Here is a 23,288-nt window from a genome sequence, read left to right on the forward strand (position 1 = left end):
CTCCCGTGGCTGGAGTCATACCTAGCACAAAGGAAGATGGTAGTGGTTGTTGGAGGCCAATCATCTCAGCCCCACAACATTGCTGCAGGAGTTCCTCAGGGCAGTGTCCTAGGCCCAACCATCTTCAGCTGCTTCATCAATGACCTTCCCTCCATCATAAGGTCAGAAATAGGGATGTTCGCTGATGATTGCACAGTGTTCAGTTCCATTCGCAACCCCTCAAATAATGAAGCAGTCCGAGCCCGCATGCAGCAAGACCTGGACAACATCCAGGCTTGGGCTCATAAGTGGCAAGTAACATTCGCGCCAGACAAGTGCCAGGCAATGACCATCTTCAACAAGAGAGAGTCTAACCACCTCCCCTTGACATTCAATGGCATTACCATCGCCGAATCCCCCACCATCAACATCCTGGGGGTCACCATTGACCAGAAATTTAACTGGACCAGCCATATAAATACTATGGCTACAAGAGCAGGTCAGAGGCTGGGTATTCTACGGCGAGTGACTCACCTCCTGACTCCCCAAAGCCTTTCCACCATCTACAAGGCACAAGTCAGGAGTGTGATGGAATACTCTCAACTTGCCTGGATGAGTGCAGCTCCAACAACACTCAAGAAGCTCGACACCATCCAAGATAAAGCAGCCCGCTTGATTGGCACCCCATCCACCACCCTTAACATTCACTCCCTCCACCACCGGCGCACTGTGGCTGCAGTGTGTACCATCCACAGGATGCACTGCAGCAATTCGCCAAGGCTTCTTCGACAGCACCTCCCAAACCCGCGACCTCTACCACCTAGAAGGACAAGAGCAGCAGGCACATGGGAACAACACCACCTGCACGTTCCCCTCCAAGTCACACACCATCCCGACTTGGAAATATATCCCCGTTCCTTCATTGTCGCTGGGTCAAAATCCTGGAACTCCCTTCCTAACAGCACTGTGGGAGAACCGTCACCACACGGACTGCAGCGGTTCAAGGCGGCGGCTCACCACCACCTTCTCAAGGGCAATTAGGGATGGGCAATAAATGCTGGCCTCACCAGCGACGCCCACATCCCATGAACGAATAAAAAAAAAGAGACTTCAAGAGGACATAGACAGGCTAGTGGAACGGGCAGACACATGGCAGATGAAATTTAACGAAGAGAAGTGCGAAGTGATACATTTTGGCAAAAGGAACAAGGAGAGGCAATACAAACTAAATGGTACAATTCTAAAAGGAGTACAGGAACAGAGAGATCTGGGGGTATATGTGCACAAATCTTTGAAGGTGGCACGACAGGTAGAGAAAGCGGTTAGAAAAGCATATGGGATCCTGGGTTTTATGAACAGAGACAGAGTACAAAAGCGAGGAAGTTATGTTGAACCTTTATATAACAATGGTTCAGCCACAACCGGAGTATTGTGTCCAATTCTGGGCACCACATTTTAGGAAGGTTGCCTTAGGAAGCCTTAGAGAGGGTGCAGAAAAGATTTACAGGGATGAGGGACTTCAGTTACATGGATAGACTGGAGAAGCTGGGGTTGTTCTTCTTAGAGCAGAGAAGGCTGAGAGGAGATTTGAAAGAAGTGTTTAAAATCATGACGGGTTTAGATCAAGTAAATAAAGAGAAACTGCTCCCATTGGCGGAAGGGTCGAGAACCAGAGGATAGAAATTTAAGGTGATTGGCAAAAGAAGCAACGGTGACGTGAGGAAAAACTTTTTTACGCAACGAGTAGTTATGATCTGGAATACACTGCCTGAAAGGGTGGTGGATGCAGATTCAATCATGGCTTTCAAAAAGGAATTGGATAAATATTTGAAGAGAAAAAATTTGCAGGGCTACGGGGAAAAGAATGGGGGAATGGGACTAACTGGATTGCTCTTACAAAGAGCTAGTATAGGCTCAATGGGCCGAATGGCCTCCTTCTGTGCTGTAACGATTCTACGTTCGCCAATCCCTAACAAGGAGACAAAGACTCAAAATTATCACTACGGGCAGTTAGAAGAGATTTTAAGAGGGCTATAGAACATGGGATGCTCCACCGTAAGTGACCAAGAAACTAAATATAAAATGGAATTGGATAAGGAAGAATATAAAAAGAATATGGGGAAAGGGCAAGTAAGTGGGATTATAATAGATAGCTTTAGTTATTGAGCAAGCGCCGACATGGACCAAAGGGGCTCCTTCTGTGCTGTGATTTCTAGTCCATAATTACTGCGCTGAGTCAAGACACGCACAACATTTTTTTTTAAAATGTCCATATACTTCCCTCTTCAATTCATGCTATGGTAATGATTCCGCAGGTGCCAACAGCTGTCGAAGTCAGCACCCAAACGTCAATTCTTCAAACACAACTTTTCAAAGTGACTGCTAGCAAGCCATTTGAACTTGGGGGCATCACAGCCAAGCCCGATCTGGTCGCCATCTAATATTCAAACTCTCCAACACGGGTCACTGGATAAAGTAGGAACCTTGGCTAAACTATCTCCTTCCTAACCTAGGGATGCTGTACCAATTATAGTGCCACCAGGGTGTTCCTTACCCAATTCAGCTATCTCGGCACAGACAGGGAATCAAACATGAAACCACCTTGGTCTCTGTGGCTCAGAACCACATCAGCTGACAGATTTACCCACTAAAGCAGTGGAGGTGATAGCGAAACATCAATTTTGAACTCTAGCACATAATCTAGGCTGCCACTTCAGCGTAGTACTGAGGGAGTGCGGCACTGTCGAAGATGCCGCCTTTCAGATGAGATGTTAAAATGAGATGTTGTGGATGTAAAAGACCCTTCAGCACAATATGAAGAGCAGGGGAGTTATCCCAGTGTCCTGGTCAACATTCATCCCTCAACCAATGTCAACAAAAAACAGATTATCTGGTCATCTATCTCCTTACCATTTACGGGACTTCGCTGTGTGCAGATTGGCTGCAGTTTTTACCTACTTAACAGTGACTGCGCTTCAAAATAATTGATTAGCTGCAAAGTGCTTCAGGATGTCCTGCAGATGTGAAAATGGTGCAAATAAATGCAATATTTCCTTCTTGAACTGCCACATTCCAAGTTGGTTTCACGTGGAAATAAGTTGTGATCACATTTCAGCCACAGTTTTTCCACCCAAAGAAACTCTTACCTTTTCTTCTAGTTCTTGCTTCAGGAAATGGTACTTCCTCCTGAGCTTTGTGTTTTCCGTCTCACCCTGAATTAGCTCTTCTGTGAGTTTGTTACATTCTGTTTTCATCTTTTCCACTTGGCGTCGCTGCGCTTTTGCCAAATTCTTGTCATCTGCTAGCTCGACCTGAGGAGCAGAGCAAAGCAGCAGCGATGATCAACATTTCCAAAAGCATTCACTGGAACTTAAGTTTACGTAACGTTACTGTTTTGGCAAGCTTGTCATAAAGTGAAATTACACATTTGCATATTCTACTGTTCTTTTTACGAACAGGTGGTTAAAAAAAATTAAGGGGAAAAGAACACAGTCCAATACACTTCAAGTGCAAATTGGCAGCCACGTTTCCTACATTACAACACTGGCTACACTTCAAAAAGTACTTCATTGGCTATAAAGCTCTTTGCTACGTCCTGAGGTCGTGAAAAACGCTATATAAATGCAAGTCTTTCTTTCTTTACTCCTCAGTATCTCTGCAGTAATGTTGCCAAGTCATCAACTTGACATTATTGAGAATCTGGGAATTAGTATTCAACTTGTAATTTACACAGTGCAAGAGTTTGACTGATGCTCGTGAAAGAGAGAAATGGGGCCAATGACACACAGAATACTAACTTTAAATGAATGAAGTCTGCTTGCCTGCTTGAGCAATGCAGCCTGAATCTGTGGGCGTGTCTTCTCTTCCTGACAGATTTTGTGAGCGTGTCTTCCCCTCACAGACGTTTCCAGCCGCGCGGCAACTCACGCTGCTGAGGCTGGGTTGACAGCGCACATTTTTGTTAAGTTCAAATTCAAGCAATTTGATGCCACAGAGCCCGCAGTAAGTATTTCCGTTAATTTAATTCGCAGGAGCTGCGGTGAGTGTTGCCTCGCCGCTCTGCGCGCTTTCTGGCCCGTTATTTTGCAACAACTTTAGGGTATTACAATATTAGCAGTCTGGCTAAGGGCTAAAAACTCATCACAATTTCAACTATCCAATCCAACAGACATCACAAGGTTAAGTAGCAGCCTTGGCTCAATTAGTGCTGTGGGTTTTCGAGTCCCTCTCCAAAGACTTGAGCACAACATTGAGGTTGACCCTTCAGTGCAGTACTGAGGGAATGCTGCAGTATTGGAGGTGCCGTCTTTCCGATGAGCTGTTAAACTGAGGCCCCATCTGCCCTCTCAGGAGGAAGTAAAAGATCCCATGGCACTATTTCGAAGAACAGGAGAGTTCTCCCCGGTGTCCTGGCCAATATTTATCCCTCAATCAACATCACTGAAACAGTTTAACTGATCATTTATCTCATTGCTGGTGTGGGCTTTAACGTACATAAATTGGCTGCTGCATTTGTCTACATTACAACAGCGACCACACTTTGTTAGTCTCTGTGGCACAATTGGATGTTAATCAAAAGGTTGTTGGTTCCTGCCCAACCAAGGACAAAACCTTCACTTTGGTGGAACAGGCTCAAAGGGCTGAATAGCCTACTCCTCCTGTTCTTATGTTCAAAGGTGCTTAATTAGCTGTGAAGTGCTTTGGGATGTTCTGACGACACTACATAAATGCGAGTTTTCTTTCTATCAAGAGCAAAGCCAAGTAACGAATGCATTTGATGCTTCTGAAGCCATACCTTATAAAAAAAAAGAAAAATCTCAGTTTGTTGCCAATTAACTGTCCTTACCTTTAGCACACTCATCTTATACTCTAGTTCATCTCGTTCTTGTTGAAGCTGTTTAAGTACTTCCTGCATGTGCTTTTCATGCTTAGCTCTTAAGGTCTGCATCTCTGATCTAATGTCCGCAAGTTCTTGTTGGTGTGCATCCCTCTCCAACTTCAACTGGCTATTGAGAGAAGCAAGTTCCTCCTGGGACAAGGCCTGCCGTGCCTGGACTTCAGAGATGTTCTTTCTAATCTCCTTCTTGGATTTCTCTTCCTGAGCTAGTTTTGTACTGAGCTCCGATCGAATGGCACTTAGCTCTGTGATCATTTGCTGCATTTCCAAGAGCTTCTCCTGACCTTTTTCGTGCTGCCTGCTCAGGGCCATCAACTCATCCTCTAGGTGCTGCTTCTCCTCTTTGGCCTGCATGTGCAACATGCACTGCTTGTGCAAGTCAGCCTCCAGTTCGCTTGAAGACACCTTAACATCTCGCAGCTCTCCATCCAAGTCCATCAGCCCTAACTTCAACTCATTAAGCTCCACATCCTTCCGCCTTATGTCCTCCTCTTGCTGCGCCCGTTTTAGTATGACATCATTGAGCTCCTTTTGGAGGTTCTCCATCTGATGCATGGATGCTACGTGTTGACCCTGGAGCGCCTCTTTCTCTTTAATAGCCCGGCTGTGCTGCTCCATCCATTGATCAACGGTCTCTTTCTGCTTTTCCACATCACGCTCCAATTTCTTGCATTTGATTTTCCACTGCCTAATAGACTCCTGAGCTTTTATTTTCAATTCATCTTTCTTCTTTTCACTCTCTAATCGAAGGAGCTCTACCTCTTTCAACTGAGCCCTGCATCTGTCAGCTTCCACACTAGACTCTTTCAGCTGAAGGGCTAGATCAGCAATCTGCAAACCTGTAGATTTACGATCTTGCATGCAGTCATCATAACGGTTCTGGATTTCCTGTAACTGGCTCAACATCTTCAATTGCTGCTTCTCTCTTTTCTCTAGGTCCGAGCTGAGAACCTTTAAACACAATAGAAAGTGACATCCGTTTATAGTGTCTAAACAGTGCCTATTCCATTTAAGTAACGTACACTTTAGTTATACATTATCTGAATATAAAGAGGAGTAAGTTTTGCTACAGCTATACAAAGCCCTGGTTAGGCCACATCTGGAGTACTGTGTGCAGTTCTGGGCACTGCACCTTAGAAAGGATATACTGGCCTTGGAAGGAGAGCAGCACAGATTTACCAGGGCTCCAAGGGTTAAATTATGAGGAGAGATTAGATAAATTAGGCTTGTATTTCCTGGAATATAGAAGCTTACGGGGTGATTTGATTGAGGTTTTCAGGATTTTGTAAGGAATTGATGGGGTAGATAGAAACTTTTTCCGGTGGTGGGGGAGTCTAGGACAAGGGGACATGACATTAAAATCAGAGCCAGGCTGTTCAGGAGAGAAGTTAGGAAACACTTAGTCACTCAAAAGGGTGGTAGAAGTGTGGAACTCACTCCCACAAAAAGCAGTAGATGCTAGCTCAATTAATAATTTTAAATCTGAGATCGATAGATTTTTAGCTAACCAAGAGTCTTAAGGGATATGGAGCCAAGGCGGGTAAATGGAGTTAGGATACAGATCAGCCATGATCTCATTGAATGGCGGAACAGGCTCGAGGGGCTGAATGGCCGACTGCTGTTCCTATGTAGTTTTTGTAACTGTACACATTATTAGATTACAATAGCGACAAAACATTATTTTAACTGGAAATATTTGCTTTAAACCAGAGTACTTTTCCAGAGTTGCAAATGGTCCACTTTGGCCATTTCACATTATGATTGACTTGCTAACTCCAACCAATGGGATTGCCAGAGTTTGAGTCTCCTCCTTAACTGACAAAACCAACCATTACTGAGCAGGTGTTGACAATTCTCAAGTGGGCCATTAGATGAAGCACTTGGAAATAGTGCTGTACTTTATGGGTGGGTGGAAGGGAGAGGAAACTCCTAGCGGCTACAGTATTTATTGAAGCTGGCTCACTCTAGAAGCTCACTGCCAGTCCTTGAAGAAGAGACGGGATTTCTGGCTTGAATTATAAGACTATTTCCCAAATAACATTTCAGTTGACCGTATCATCATAATTAATCCCCAGAGGCGTAACAATTCCATTCTCTAATTACCACACAGTTAAGATTTGTAGCTAAGTTACTGATAAAAAATGGAGGTTCCAACAGGGGGGTCAATGCATTGCTTGGTGTGTCCTAAGTCACGCAGACCAAGCAGGTTCTCAATTGTGGCCATGGTCTGTGCAGAGTTAGCTAATCTCTGTCCACCTGAGGCAGTGGTAAGGACATTACAATTGGCCTCAATGCCCCTGTAAAAGGGTGAACTAAAAGGAAAATTGAGCCAGTATTCCCATTCCAAATATGCACGTGTGAGAATATAGGGAGGGGGCAGGATCAGCATCAGTGTGATCTCCTCCGATTTGGAATCACTTGCTGATACTTGTCATGTAGGTACACACATGAAAAATGGCCCCTTGGGCAAAGTACCAGTAGGTCTTCTTTCCCCCTCAGGAGAAGATGGGTAACAAAAACATATCAAAAGGTATATCTTATGTACTTCTTCACAATCGCTTCAAAGGAGCACTCCAAATCGTCTACCTATCCTCTCAGTTGATGCGGCGAGAAAAATAGAACAGTACTGCTCAATTTTCTAAAGTCTTTTCATATTCCTGCCCAGAACTGGGCTGTCAGAGACACAATGAGCCTTCTGTACCAGGGCTAGACCTCTACAGCCATCTCCAGAGAGAGAATAATGAAGCTGGATGTTTAATCATCATCTGACTGAGTTGGGTATTTCGTCACTAATACTTAAAAACTTTTAAGTAAAACATTTGTGGTATTAAAACAAGAACATTGAACAGAAGGGTGGAACAACAAAAAAGATTTTAAAAGTTCAAAACCAATTTTAGAATTCCTAAAGGGAAAAAAAGTACATATTAAGAACTGAGTACGAATTCTTCAAGAAAAGCACAAAAACAAATTGTGCTTTAATTTTCATCCTTAATGGCAGCTTTGACTGTTTCTTTAAAACCTTTCCCCCACACTATTGAAAATCTGTTTAATCATTTTAGTGTCTGCATAAGGCATCACAACTATATGGGACGAGCTAGATGGACCAGTGGGTCTTTTCCTGTCTGTCATTTTCGTATTTACTTTGGTCCTCAGCATAACATCAAATCTCAGAATCTACTGATTGATTTGGTTTCCCTTTTGCTGCTATTAGCTGTAGCCAAGAATTACATTTTTAATGGTAATTTTAATGATGTCTTATGAGAGTAAAATTTGGATAACCTACTAAAGTAATAGGTACCCTTATTCATTGAATTCCAGTTCAAATTCCATATACAAGTGAATAGATATTATCTGCCTATGAACAGGATCTATCAACACCCAACAACTTGCAGTTATATAGCGCATTTAAGTATTAAAACGTCTCAAGATGCTTCACAGGCCAATTTTCAAACAAATTTTGACACCGAGCCACATAAGGAGATATTAGGACAGGCGACCAAATGCTTGATCAAAGAGGTAGGTTTTAAGGTGCGCCAGGTAGAGGCAGAGAGATTTAGGGAGGGAATTCTAGAGCTTAGCGCCTAGGCAGTTGAAGGCACGGCTGCCAATGGTGCAGCAATTAAAATTGGGAATGCGCAAGAGGCAAGAATAGGAGGAGCACAGAGATCTCAGAGGATGTAGGGCTGGAGGAAGTTATAGAGATAGGCCATGGAGGGATTAGAAAACAAGGATGAGAATTTTAAAATCAAGGCATTCCAGGACCAGGAGCTGATGTAGGTCAGCGAGCACAAGGGTGATGGGTGAACGGGACTTGGGGCAAGTTACAATACAGGCAGCAGAGTTTTAGATGAGCTCAAGTTTATGGAGGGTGGAAGAAGGGAGGCCAGACAGGAGACCTTTGGAACAGTGAAATCTAGAGGTAACAAAGGCATTGGTGAGGGTTTCAGCAGATAAAATGGCAGGGTCAGAGACTGACGATGTTACAGAGATGGAAGTAGACCGTCTTGGTGATGGAGCGGATAAGTGGTCAGAAGTTCATCTCAGGGTCAAATAGGACAGCAAGGTTGCGAACAGTCTGATTCAACCTCAGACAGTGGCCAGGGAGAGGGATAGAGTCGGTGGCTAGGAAACAGAGTTTGTGGGGGTCACTGAAGACAATGGCTTCGGTCTTCCCAATATTTAGTTGGAGGAAACTTTTGCTTTTCGGACAAGCAGTGTGACAAATCAGACAGTGGAGGGGTTGAGAGAGGTGGTGGTGAGGTAGAGTTGGGTGTCGTCAGCGTACATGTGGAACCTGACGTGTTTTCAGATGATGTCGCCGAGGGAGCCAAGGATAGATCCTTTGGGGACACGAGGTAACTGTGCAAATGTATTGGCCATTCATCCGCCCGCCCACTCAGAATATAGCGTTTTTACATCAAAAAAGATTAAGGCAACATCATTATACTTTGAAACATATTTTGTGCATTTGCTATTACCAGAAAAAACACAAAAAAAACAATTAAATTACACTTCTGGGTAGCAATGCTATTAAGTGAAAAGAGTTGATTACAATTTTAAGGTCATCACTTAGTGGGTGACAAATATGCTCCGAGGATAAATGTTAAATACAGAAACGTATAATAGAATTAAATCTAAACAAACAAGCAAACAACAAATGGTTTTTAACTACACTCTCTCTTATGAAACATCAGTTTGGTGACAAAGAAGTGGAAGTGTAAAGAAACAGACTAGAGACTCCAACCAAAAACATGTTGGAGGATTAGTGGCCAATTACTTATCTGCATCCAACAGACTTGTCCAAACAAAAACAAAACAAACTGAGAAAATGGATTGCTGGATAATTCCATTGATCTTTCTACACTCAACCTGGTCCTGCATTGTTTGGGATTCAGTTGCTTTAAACTATCAATGCACATGGTCTACTATTCCTTTAGAATGAAAATTTGCTTTCATACAAAATGCACACTGGATAGAAGCTGACAATTCAGTCACATGTCTGATGCAACTTCTCTTTATGTAAGCTGTAAACTGGGCAAGCCAAGCCAAGTACCCACCATAGCACACAAGTCAAAGTTTGCAGATGACACGAAACTCAAATGTAGTAAACAATGTGGAGGATAGTAACAGACTTCAGGAGGACATGGACAGACTGGTCAAATGGGCAGACACACGGTGGAGGAAATTTAACGCAGAGAAGTGTAAAGTGATGCATTTTGGTATGAAGAATGAGAGGCTATATAAACCGAAAGGTACAATTTTAAAGGGGGTGCAGGAACAGAGAACCCTGGGGTTGCACATACACAAATATTTGAAGGTGGCAGGACAAGTTGAGAAGGCGGTTCATAGAATCATAGAAAGGTTACAGCACCGAAGGAGGCCATTCGACCCACGAGTCCGCACCGCCTCTTTGCAAGAGCAATCCAGCTAGTCCCACTGCCCCACCCTATCCCCATAGTCCTGCAAATTTTTTCCTTTCAAGTACATGTCCAGTTCCCTTTTGAAGGCCATGATTGAATCTGCCTCAACCACCCCCTCAGGCAGTGCAAGCCAGATCCTAACCACTCGCTGTATAAAAAAGTGTTTCCTCGTGTCCCCTTCGGTTCTTTTGCCAATCACCTTAAACCTATGCCCTCTGGTTCTTAACCCTTCCGCCAATGGGAACAGTTTCTCTCTATCTAGACCCTTCATGATTTTGAATACTTCTATCAAATCTCCTCTAAACCGTCTCTGTTCCAACGAGAACAACCCCAGCTTCTCCAGTCTATCTGACGATCCGGATTCTTTCCCCTCAGTCTGGTTCAGTAAAATCTGAAGTCGAGTACATTTTAAAGTTCAACACAACTTTAATAGCAGGGTTCTTAGTCTGCAGCATTGATTTGGACTCCTGATAGAGTCCCTCTATGCTGGCAGAGCAAAAACAAAAACATACAGAAATCCACACGTTTTTATACAAATCAATAGGGTTGGAACATACTTAACGAGGGTCAACACCAATCATAAGCCGGGCATAGGTTGCCATGCGAGGTTACATTATTTCCGGCCAATCATAAATCGTCCATGTGCTGATCATGCTGCTGTTAGACATCAAAGGGGATACTTCCTCACCTTCCAACTTGGAATGTTCTTCCCGGTCCCTTCTGTTCCTTATCTCCCAACCTGGAATATCTTTCAACTTTGGCTAAGCTCGTTACCTATATTGATCTGCCATAAACATGGAGACATTCAGACCAGTCCTTGAATCACATCAAAGACTCTACATTGCTAATTGTAAACAATTTTACAACACCAAGTTATAGTCCAGCAATTTTATTTTAAATTCACAAGCTTTCGGAGGCTTCCTCCTTCGTCAGGTGAACGATGTGATTTTCACATCGTTCACCTGATGAAGGAGGAAGCCTCCGAAAGCTTGTGAATTTAAAATAAAATTGCTGGACTATAACTTGGTGTTGTAAAATTGTTTACAATTGTCAACCCCAGTCCATCACCGGCATCTCCACATCATGACTACATTGCTAAGACCATGCAAACCTGCTGACTACGCAAACATATGGCCCAGCAGGAGGCCAGGCCACCTGTACCAATCTCAGTTACTAACTAATTAACCCTTTCTAATCATTTTGCATTCTGCTTCTTTGCCACATGGGCATCTTAATATTTTACCGAAAACTGACCACGTAGGGATTCTCATATCCACATAACTAAAGTCCCTCATCCCTGGAATCATTCTAGTAAATCTTTTCTGCACCCTCTCTAAGGCCTTCACACATCTTTCCTGAAGTGTGGTGCCCAGAACGGGACACAATACTCCAGCTGTGGCCGAACCATTGTTTTATAAAAGGTTCATAATGGCTTCTTTAATTTTGTACTATATACCTCTGTTTATAAAGCCCAGGATCCCATATGCTTCTTTAACTGCTTTCTCAACCTGCCCTGTCACCTTCAACGATTTGTGTACATATACTCCCAGATCTCTTTGTTCCTATACCCCTTTTAGAATTGTGCCCTTTATTTCATATTGCCTCTCCTCGTTCTTCCTACTGAAATGCATCACCTTGCATTTTTCTGGGTTAAATTTCATCCGCCACGTGTCCGCCCATGCCACCACAGCCTGTCTATATCCTCTTGAAGTCTATCACCATCCTACCAAGTTTTGTGTCATCTGCAAATTTTGAAATTGTGCCCTGTACACCCAAGTCCAAGTCATTAATATCTATCAAGAAAAACAGTGGTCCCAGCAACGACCCCTGGGGAACAACACTGTACACCTCCCTCCATTCCGAAAAACAACCGTTCACCGCTACTCTCTGTTTCCTGTTACTTGGCCAATTCTGTATCCACGTTGCTACTGCCCCCTTTATTCCATGGGCTGCAATCTTGATGACAAGCCTACCATGCGGCACTTTATCAAACGCCTTTTGAAAGTCCATATACACATCAACTGCATTACCCTCAGCTACCCTCTCTGTTACCTCATCAAAAACTCTCAGGTTAGTTAAACACGATTTGCCTTTAACAAGTCCGTGCTGGCTTTCCCTAATCAATCCACTCTCATCCAAGTGACTGTTAATTCTGTCCCGGATTATCGTTTCTAAAAGTTTCCCCACCACTGAGGTTAAACTGACTGGCCTATAGTTGCTGGGTTTACCCTTACACCCTTTTTTGAACATGGGTGTAATATTTGGAATTCTCCAATCCTCTGGTACCACCCCCGTATCTAAGGATGTTTGGAAGATTATGGCCAGTACCTCCGCAATTTCCACCCTTACTTCCCTCAGTAACCGAGGATGCATCCCATCCGGACCGGGTGACTTATCTACTTTAAGTACAGCTAGCCTTTCTAGTACCTCCTCTTTATCAATTTTTAGCCCATCCTGTATCTCATCTACATCTTCCTTTACTGAGACTCTGGCAGCATCTTCTTCCTTGGTAAAGACTGATGCAAAGTTCTCATTTAGTACCTCGGTCATGCCCTCTGCCTTCATCAGTAGCTCTCCTTTATGGTCCCTAATCAGCCCCACCCCTCCTCTTACTATCCGTTTACTGTTTACATGCCTGTAGAAGACTTTTGGATTCCCTTTTATGTTGGCCGCCAGTCTATTTTCATACTCTCTCTTTGCCCCTCTTGTTTCCTTTTTCACTTCCCCTCTGAACTTTCTATATTCAGCCTGGTTCTCACTTGTGTTATCAACCTGACATCTCTCATACACCCCTTTTCTCTGCTTCATCTTACTCTCTCTCTCTTTTGTCATTGAGAGCTCTGGCTTTAGTTGCCCTACCTTTCTCCCTCGCGGGAATGTACCTAGGCTGTACCTGAACCATCTCCTCTTTAAAGGCCGCCCACTGTTCAATTACAGTTGTGCCTGCCAATCTTTGATTCAAATTTACCCAGGCGAGGTTTGTTCTCATCCCATTGAAATTGGCCCTCCTCCAATTGAGTATTTTTACTTGAGCGTGGTCTGTGTCCTTTTCCATAGCTATCCTAACCTTATGGTACTATGATCGCTTTTAAAAAAGCATATGGCATCCTGAGCTTTATTAATAGAGGCATGGAGTACAAAGGCAAGGAAGTTATGCTAAACCTTTATAAAACACTGGTTAGGCCTCAGCTGGAGTATTGGTGTTCAAATCTGGGCTCCACACTTTAGAAAGGATGTCAAGGCCTTAGAAAGGGTGCAGAAAGGATTTATTAGATTGGTGCCAGGGATGAGGGACTTCAGTTATGTGAAGAGACTGGAGAAGCTGGGGTTGTTCTCCTTATAACAGAGAAGGTTAAGGGGAGATTTGACAGAGGTGTGCAAAATCATAAACGGTTTTGACATAGTAAATAAGGAGAAACCGTTCCCAGTGGCAGAAGGGTCGGTAACCAGAGGAGACAGATTTGTGATCGGCAAAAGAGCCAGAGGCAACATGAGGAAACATTTTTTTTTACGCAGCAAGTGGTTATGATCTGGAATGCGCTGCCTGAAAGGGCGGTGGAAGCAGGTCCAATAGTAACTTTTAAAAGGGAATTGGATAAATACTTGACGGAAAAAAAATTTACAGGGCTGTGGGGAAAGAACAGGGGAACGGGATTAATCGGACAGCTGTGTCAAAGAGCCGGCACGGACATGATGTGCCGAATGGCCTCCTCCTGTGCTGTAACTACTATGAAGTCTATTTATGAGGGAAAACTATGTCGGGACAGCAGGTATTGATTTACCCAGCACCTTAGAGATACATGGTGTATACTTTCTGTACAAAACCACATATCACTTATTCGAACGGCATATAGCCGTGTGTGACAGACATACATGGAGCTCGGCTTTCTGCTGACAATGGGTCTTTCTCGATGGATGAACCAAGGTGGGCCCAAATGGCCTTCCTCATCCGCAATAATCTTGTGATCATCACACGGCCATTTATTACCTCTGGCTATGTGCAAAATAGTTTCGGCTCTTGCCTGCATAACCACTGCATTTCAAAAGTAGTTTATGCACTTTGAGATACTTCTGAAAGATGCAAAAAGATGCTATATAAATGCACGTCTTTCTTTTTATGTGATTTGGCAACTTGAGGATTGTAGAGTGCGTTTTGTTTAAGAAGTCAAAGAGAAAGAAAGTCGTAAAATCAAAAGGGAAAAACCAGAGTGGGGACGGTGGGAGGGGGGACAGGAATGATGGACAGAAAAATACATTACAGTAATTATTTAACAAGAAAAAACTTGCAAACACTTAAAATGAACAGAGAAGTTTTAGAAAAATAAATCTTCAGCTGCTGGAGCCTTCTACATATTGACTTATGTCAGCACTTTGCAAACACACATTGCAAGGCTGATTAGACTACTACTATCACCATGGTAACCTCTATTTTTCCGGTCACTGAAAACTCCAGGAGGATCAAAGACATAGTATTCCCAGATAACTGCAAACATTTTGTAAATAATTTTTTGGTTCACATTCGTAAAAACACAAATAAATTCCAATTACTTTAAGCTTGTGTATGGAGGTTAGTGTCTACTGCCCAGAAAGTAACAGCTCCATTTAAAGCAATTCAGTGCTCTCAAAGCAATGGAGAAAATAATGGGACGTGGGATACATTCCATACATAACAGCTAAATTTTAACTGGAATGAGAAACAGAATTCTATAATCAATTAATTTTACATGTTCTAATAACCTTGCTCACAAAAGCATTGACTTAAATAGAATTTACTGTGAACCATCAAAATGCTATCTTCTCTGCTATGAAGAAAATAGGAAAAAACACAATGGAAAAAAACATTTTCTCACTACCATAAATTTATCCACCTTCCTAGAGGACTTGGAAGGTAAATCCTACAAATACTGTGCTGCTGCATTTGAGAAACAGAACAGTTAGGGCATTTTAATCCGACAACATTCATGAAAAGTGCCATTCGTCTTCTCAACCACATTACCTGTGACAAATGTATTGAAAAATAAGAAACAGCAATGTGTCTACAACGAAAAATGGTTATGAATTCAAATACCAACATTTATTGGACAATATAAAAAATGTGACAGTGATGGAAATGGTCAATAATGGAGACAAAGTACTGTTTTTAAGCTATCAAAGCATTCAACTATTTTGCATTTTTAAAGAGACATCCTTTTGTCACCTTACAAAAACTATGCCCTAAAACCTTCATTTAAACGAACACAGACACACATCGGATTGACTTATTGCCATCTCCTTTAATGCAAATCTTTGGATTAAAGAGACCAGATGAAGTTGGGATTTACTATTTTGTTGTTTGAAACAGAATTTAACTCCTTTAACTCAAGGGTTGCACTGACAACTGAGCTGCATCAGTCTATCTTATATCCAGGATACATTCCATACATAACACTCGCGTGCTCTGGTTATACTGCAAGTATGGTATCAAACATATTAGGGTTACTTTGTATATAATTTTAATGGGAACTGTTTTACATCATGCATGGAAGCTTAGTCCACAGTAGTTCAGCTATCTTGAAAAGTCTTGCACTAAGGTTTTGAATATCAAGCACAGTACCTAAAATAGTGTATTTAATAATTACACGGTTAAAGTTCTAGCTTCATGATTTATTGGGAGCTTAAGCATTTTTTGACCACATCCTGTCTGGCGCAAAATAAAACAGGAAAGGTGGCTCAACCGTGGCTTACAAACGCAATTAGGGATAGTATTAGATCCAAAGAGGAGACATATTAAATTGCCAGAAAAAGCAGCAAGCCTGAGGATTGGGAGCAGTTTAGAATTCAGAAAAGGAGGACAAAGAGATTGATTAAGAGGGGAAAAATAGAGTATGAGAGTAAACCAGCAGGGAACATAAAAACTGACTGTAAAGGCTTCTATAAATATGACAAGAGAAAAAGATTAGTGAAGACAAATGTAGGTCCGTTACAGTCAGAAATGGGGGAAATTATAAATGGGGAACAAAGAAATGGCAGAACAATTAAACACATACTTTGGTTCTGTCTTCACAAAGGAGGACACAAATAACCTATCAGAAATGTTAGGGAACCACGGGTCTAGTGAGAGAGAGGAACTGAAATAAACCAATATTAGTAAAAAATAGTGCTAGGGAAATTAATAGGGCTAAAGGCTGACAAATCCCCAGGGCTTGATAATCTACATCCCAGAGTACTAAAGGAAGTGGCCCTGGAAATAGTGGATGCATTGGTGGTCATCTTCCAAAATTCTATAGACTCTGGAACAGTTCCTACAGATTGGAAGGTGGCAAACGTAACCCCACTATTTAAAAAAGGAGGGAGAGAAATAACAGGGAATTACAGACCAGTTAGCCTAACATCAGTATTGGGGAAAATGCTAGAGTCTATTATAAAAGATGTGATAACAGAACACTTGGAAGGTATTAACGGGATTGGACAAAGTCAGCATGAGTTTAGAAAGGGGAAATCATGCTTAATAAATCTTCTGGAGTTTTTTGAGAATGTAACTGGTAGAATAAATAGGGGAGAACCAGTGGATGTGGTGTACTTGGATTTTCAGAAGGCTTTTGATAAGGTCCCACACAAGAGGTTAGTGTGCAAAATTAAAGCACATGGGATTGGGGGGAATATACTGGCATGGATTGAGAATTGGTTGACAGACAGGAAACAGAGAGTAGCAATAAACAGGTCTTTTTCTTGGTGGCAGGCAGCGACTAGTGGGGTATCGCAGGGATCAGTGCTTGGGCCCCAGCTATTCACAATATATATCAATGATTTGGATGAGGGAACTAAATGTAACATTTCCAAGTTTGCAGATGACACAAAGCCGGAGTGGAATGTGAGCTGTGAGGAGGATGCAAAGAGGCTCCAATGTGATTTAGACCAGTTGTGTGAGTGGGCAAGAACATGGCAGATGCAGCATAACATAGATAAATGATGTGAGGTTATCCACTTTGGTTGTAAAAACAGAAAGGCAGATCATTATCCGAATGGTGATAGATTGGAAAAAGGGGAGGTGCAACGAGATCTGGGTGTCCTTGTACACCAGTCGCTGAAAACAAGCATTCAGGTGCAGCAAGCAGTTAGGAAGGCGAATGGTATGTTGGCCTTCATTGCAAGAGGATGTGAGTACAGGAGCAGGGATGTCTTATTGCAGTTGTACAGGGCCTTGGTGAGACCACATCAGGAGTATTGTGTGCAGTTTTGGTCTCCTTATCTGAGGAAGGATGTCCTTGCCATGGAGGGAGTGCAACAAAGGTTTACCAGACTGATTCCTGGGATGGCAGGACTGACGTATGAGGAGAGATTGGGTCGACTAGGCCTATATTAACTAGAATTTAGAAGAATGAGAGGTGATCTCATCGAAACATATAAAATTCTAACAGGACTAGACAGACTAGATGCAGGGAGGATGTTCCCAATGGCTGGGGAGTCCAGAACCAGGGGTCACAGTCTCAGGATACGGGGTATGCCATTTAGAACCGAGATGAGGAGAAATTTCTTCACTCAGAGGGTGGTGAACCTGTGGAATTCTCTCCCACAGAAGGCAGTGGAGGCCAAGTCATTAGATGTATTCAAGGAGATAGATATATTGCTTAATGCTAAAAGAATAAAGGGATAAGTGGGAATAAAGGGAAAGTGGGAGAACCTTCACCACACGGACTGCAGCGGTTTAAGAAGGCGGCTCACCACCACCTTCTCAAGGGCAATTAGGGATGGGCAATAAATGCCGGCCTCGCCAGCGACGCCCACATCCCATGAACGAATAATTTTAAAAAAGGGGAAAAAGCGGCTGAGTTAGACGATCAGCCATGATTATTTTGAATGGCAGAGCAGGCCCGAAGGGCTGAATGGCCTACTCTTGCTCCTATTTTCTATGTTTCTATCAAAGTAGCAATGTCAGCACTAGGAACAGAATGTTCCCACTTTCAGTAACAGCAAAGTGCAGAGTGAAGCTTCCTCTGCACTGCTCCAACAATGTGCTTTAACCCCAACCTCAGAGGAACACCTGTGTGGTATTTCCATTTCTCATACCAACGACTTGAGTGAGACTGCTGAATCTAATCCCATTTTGCAAATTGTAGGTAGTTCTGTACTAGACTCGCATCAACAAGAAACCGAGTTAAGACCTCCTAAATTCATTTCACTTAGGCCTCTCGACGCCATCAGACTCTCAAATCAGCCGTTAGATTCAACTTGGAGTCTGAGAGACAGTGATCCATTCACTCCTTAAATAAGAATTGGTCCTTCAGATGAGACGTTGAGCCAAGGTCCCAGATTCCTGCTCCAGTGGACGTTAAAGATTCCTTGTCACCATAGGAAGAGCAGAGAGTTCTCCCAATGTTCCTCCCTCAACCAACACCACCAAAAATACATCAGCTGGTCATTCATTTGTGGGATCTATCTGTGGACAAAATAACTACTGCATTTTGCATACATAACAATCACTGCATTTCATAGCAACTCAATTCTATGCAAAGCACTTTGAGGGGTTTCTGAGATATGATAAAGGTGTTACATAAATGCACTTCATTTTCTCTTTAAATCAGCTCCCTTGTCAATATCACTTGTCCTGGCCAATATTTATCCCTCAACCAACATGACTAAAAACAGATTAGCTGGTCATTATCACATTGCTGTTTGTGGGACCTTGCTGTGCGCAAACTGGCTGCCTCGTTGCTTACATTACAACAGTGATTACACTTCAAAAATACTTCATTGGCTGTAAAGTGCTTTGGGACGTCCTGAGGTCGTGAAAAGCACTATATAAATGCAAGTCTTTCTTTCTTGCCTTCTAAAGACACAATGTTTCCAAAACAGTTTTAATCATCTTGCTGTTGCACAATCTCAGAGTGATCACAGATCATTGGACACTGGCAAGGCAGTAACATTTCTACTTACTAACTGATTTAAAGGCAATTTTACTTCAAATTGGCTCATTTTGGAAGTTTCTTGGATGCACATCATTTTAAAAGGAAATTCTGGTTGTTGTCTTCTGTCTTTTTTTGGAGGGTGCTGGCGAGGTAATAGCACTGCACTGTTGAACATTTCTAATAAATCTGCCATGTTATTTAATAAAAGTCAACCCATTCCACCTGCACAAACCTTATTTTAGACTCAAACAAAATGCCTTGACAGGAGAAACCCCTTATAAAAAATTGGATGGTTTCTAGCAGTAAATATATTGATTTGACAAATAGATGATAGTCAAGAGAGAATTTTATTGCATTCCACGAGTTAGGAATACCAGGGGCTCGAATTTAGCAGGCCTGCGGGTTCCCAGCGGGTGGTCCTCCGGGAGCGTGGTCAACACGCTCGGCGAAATTAGTGGGTTGCCCACGCGATCGTGGCAGGCAACCCACTAATAGGAATCAATTACCTGCTCCTCCGGGGTCCACGGCGCTGGCCTGCGCGTCGGTCGGGCTGCGCATGCGCAGTGCGATCTGTCAGCTGGAGGCTCTCTAGTTAAAGGGGCAGTCCTCCACTGACAGATGCTGCAACCAATGGGACAAATTGCAGCATGGAGCAGCCCAGGGGGAAGGCTGCTCCCAGTTTAATGATGCCTCACTCCAGGTATCATCAGATGGGGTGAGGAGGAGGGGGAGGACACAGATCTTCCCCCCGGCGGGCGGGAGGAAGCGGTCTGCCTCTGCCACCAAGAAGGCCTGGCTCGAGGTGGCAGAGGGGGTCACCTGCGCCACCAACATATCGCCCACCTGCATACAGTGCAGGAGGCGCTGCAATGACCGCAGTAGGTCAGCCGCAGTGAGAACACGAAGTCTTTCCCCTACACTCCATCTGCCACAACACTGCCCCCACCCCACATCTCCTTCGGCACCGCCAACACTATTCTGTCACATCACCCTTCATACCCACTCAAACCCCATCCTCATCTTACCTCCACCTACTCACCTCGCCAGTACTCATCCTGCCACTAACAGGCAACCCAATCCTCATACAATCTCATTGCTCCATCCCATACTCACCCTCTCGTGCATCTCCCTCACGGCCAGCCTCACTCAACCTGCCACCACCTGTGCTGCAGCCACAGGGCATGCATCACATATGTGCAGTAGGCAGCGTAAGGCAAACGTCTCGTCAGCATGAAGGGGGTGCACAAGGGTGTCTGAGGGTTTGTCATGGGTGTTACCTATATTGAATTTCAGAGCAACAAACAGCACACATTATATTGACACCACCACTGCCATGTCTCCGCGAATCCTGTCCGTTGTGTCCAATAATGCCCGCTCCTGGGTATCACTATGAGGACCCACCACTGATGCCACCCATCGTGTTACTGCAGAGTAGGTGCAGGTGTATTTGCAGGGCTCGTCCGCGCAGACAACTGAGAGACATCGGCGGTGTAGCCGGCTGCACCCTGGAAGGATGCGGAGGAGAAGGTGTGGAGGGCAGTGGTGACTTTGCCAGCGACAGGTAAGCAGTTGGTGCTGGGGCCAGCCAGGAGCAGCTCGGCATGAAAGAGGCTGCAGATCTCCACGACTACATGTCGAGCGAATCTGCGCCTCCCTGTGCACTGCTGCTCGGAGAGGTCCGGGGAGCTGCGCCTCGGTCTGTGGACCCTGTGGCGAGGGTAGTGCCCTCTGCGACGCGTCTCTCTCTGCGGTAGCCCTCCCTCCTGCTGTGCAGGTGGGCGTGCAACAACACCGTGTTGGGGGGATCCACGTCTCTGCGACGGACGGCGTGGACTGCGAGGCTGCTGGTGCTGGTCATGCTCTTCGTCCTCCGAGGGTCTCCACACACCACCCAACTGGCAGGTGTTGGTCTGAGGGGTTGTGCAGGGTAGGTGTGTGGTTCCTCGGACTGGGGCTGCGGTTTCGTGTCGGTCTGTCCTCTGGCTTGGCGGGGGGTGGTGGAGGGCAGGGGTTGCCCTATGTGACGCGGTGGCCTCCTGCGTGGGTGAGAGCTCTCCCCCGTGGAGCGCACCTTGGCACCTGCCACAGGCTGCTGGCTGCAACACGCCTGGTTGAGGAGGGACTGTTTCCCCCAGTGTGGGAAACTCACTGCCTTGAACCGAAAATCCCACACTTCCTCTTTTGACAGCTGCTTCAGCTCATTAACTGACCACAACAAGCTAGGTAAGTACTCTTAAGTGGAAACCCCGCTGGCTTTAATTGCCTGCGGGATTCCCACCAGCGGGGCTTGCGCGCGCAGCCCCGCACGTCAGCGCGGTACCCGGAAGTGGCCGGGATTTCGTCGCGATCCGGTCACGTGACCGGATATCGGGATTTTCGGGGCCACCCCGCTGGGAACCCACCGGAAACACGATCCCAAAATCGAGCCCCAGATATGTCATGACAGAAAGAAATGAAAAATACTTGTGTACGGCAGGCTTAATGCACCCTGCTTTATTAATGTGTTTTTAGTTTCTCCCTCTCTCCACCCCCTATCGTGAACCAGCTAGGAGAAGCCTTCCTCCCTAAGTTATGTGGGTGAGTTTGTGCATTCTTGCCTGCACTGATGTATTTTAAGAGAGAAAATGCTTCCGTAGTTGTTACAAATAAACCTCGCTCACATTCGTCTAGCGTTATTTGCCTCCCAGCTCTGTGGCCATCTCTCCAGTGGCCAATCCCTCTAATCTGGCTTCTATCCCTGCCACAGCACCAAAGTGGCACTAACCAAAGTCGTAAGCAATCTTTTCTGTAACTGTGACCGGAGTGCATTATTCCTCCTTCTCCTCCTCGACCACTTTGCAGTCTTCAACACAGTCAACGAGACTATCCTCCTCTAGCACCTCTCTCCTCCGTTGTTTTGTTCCGCAGGACTGCTCTCTCTTGGGTTCCACTCTTCTGACTCAATGGTAAAGCGTACTACCGGAGTTCTTCCATATGCATGCACATATAGTGCATTATAGTAACTCTTACATTTATACAGCATCTTCTATGTCAAAACATCTCCACAGCTGCTCACACCATTACCTTCTGAAGTGCAGTGGATTACATAAGTAAAGGCAGGCATTCTGCTCCAGCAGTTTCCTGTAAACAACCATGTATGTTTCAATAGAAGCTGTTTAATTTTGTTGAAAAGCTCAAGAGTTGCTGAAATGACAAACCATCTGCAGATAGCGAGTGGTGAAAGCACAACAATGTTTTCAAAAGGGTTTCAAGCACTACAAAAGGTCGTACAAAAATGTGAGAAAAATATACTGAAGCATTTCTGTCCGATTCAGTTGGCCAATTACTGAGAAAAGGTCAGTGATGATCAGCTTCCAGTGTTTGAAAAATAATCAAAGGGTTTGGTAGGAAGACATCAATCACCACATCTGGAGAAAATATAGTTCTAGAGTTACCAAAATGGTAAGTTTCATAGACAGACAAACAGAACCATATAATCCCATTCAAAAATATTTAACATGAAACATACTCTTTACTATGTGGACAAATATTCAACAGTGCTGCCAACAACAGGAGGAGATAAAAACAAAGCTAACACTAGCCTATGGTCCTCCATTCACCACGATACTTCTGCAGCCATTGATTTGTTCAACCACTCCCCCACCTCTACGTTTGATGTCCTTGTCCCCAGCAAAGCCTTTACTCTCTCCCATCCCAGTCATTCTCCCTGGTATGGCCACCATCTTCACCCCCTCAAGTCCAAGGGATGCAGACTTGAGCATATCCAACACACAACTGGTTTAGCCATCCATCTCCAGATCTGGCTGGATCACATCAAGCGCTATCAGGTACTGTCTCCTTTTCTTTCAAAACCACCATCACCATCCCCTCCTTAAAAAAAAAACACCCTCAAAACTTCTATCCTCGCAACCTACTCTCCTATCTCCAACCTCCTTTTCTTTTCCAAAGTGCTTGAACAAGTTGTTGCCTCCCAAACGCGTACCCATCTTTCCCGCAATTCCGTTTGAATCTCTTCAATCAGGGTTCTTCCCCACCACAGCACTGAAGCGGGCCTAAAAAGGTCATAAATAACATCCTCCGTGACTATGACCATGGTGCATTACCCCT

At 44.2% G+C, this 23,288-nt stretch overlaps 1 protein-coding gene across 5 annotated transcripts in view; it reads right to left on the minus strand.

The window, feature by feature from the left end:
* The window catches only part of LOC137326706 (centrosomal protein of 128 kDa-like), a 359,621-nt gene that overhangs the window by 216,152 nt on the left and 120,181 nt on the right, over positions 1 to 23,288 (minus strand). For all 5 annotated transcript variants that reach the window (XM_067992037.1, XM_067992041.1, XM_067992038.1 and 2 more), the window contains exons 13-14: positions 4,826 to 5,827; positions 3,126 to 3,290 (exon numbers count right to left, since the gene is read on the minus strand). In XM_067992037.1, the coding sequence (XP_067848138.1) occupies positions 3,126 to 3,290; positions 4,826 to 5,827 (1,167 nt within the window). The remainder of the gene's footprint in view (positions 1 to 3,125; positions 3,291 to 4,825; positions 5,828 to 23,288) is intronic.

Source organism: Heptranchias perlo, chromosome 10 (assembly GCF_035084215.1).
Source record: "Heptranchias perlo isolate sHepPer1 chromosome 10, sHepPer1.hap1, whole genome shotgun sequence".
Classification (NCBI taxonomy): Eukaryota; Metazoa; Chordata; class Chondrichthyes; order Hexanchiformes; family Hexanchidae; genus Heptranchias; species Heptranchias perlo.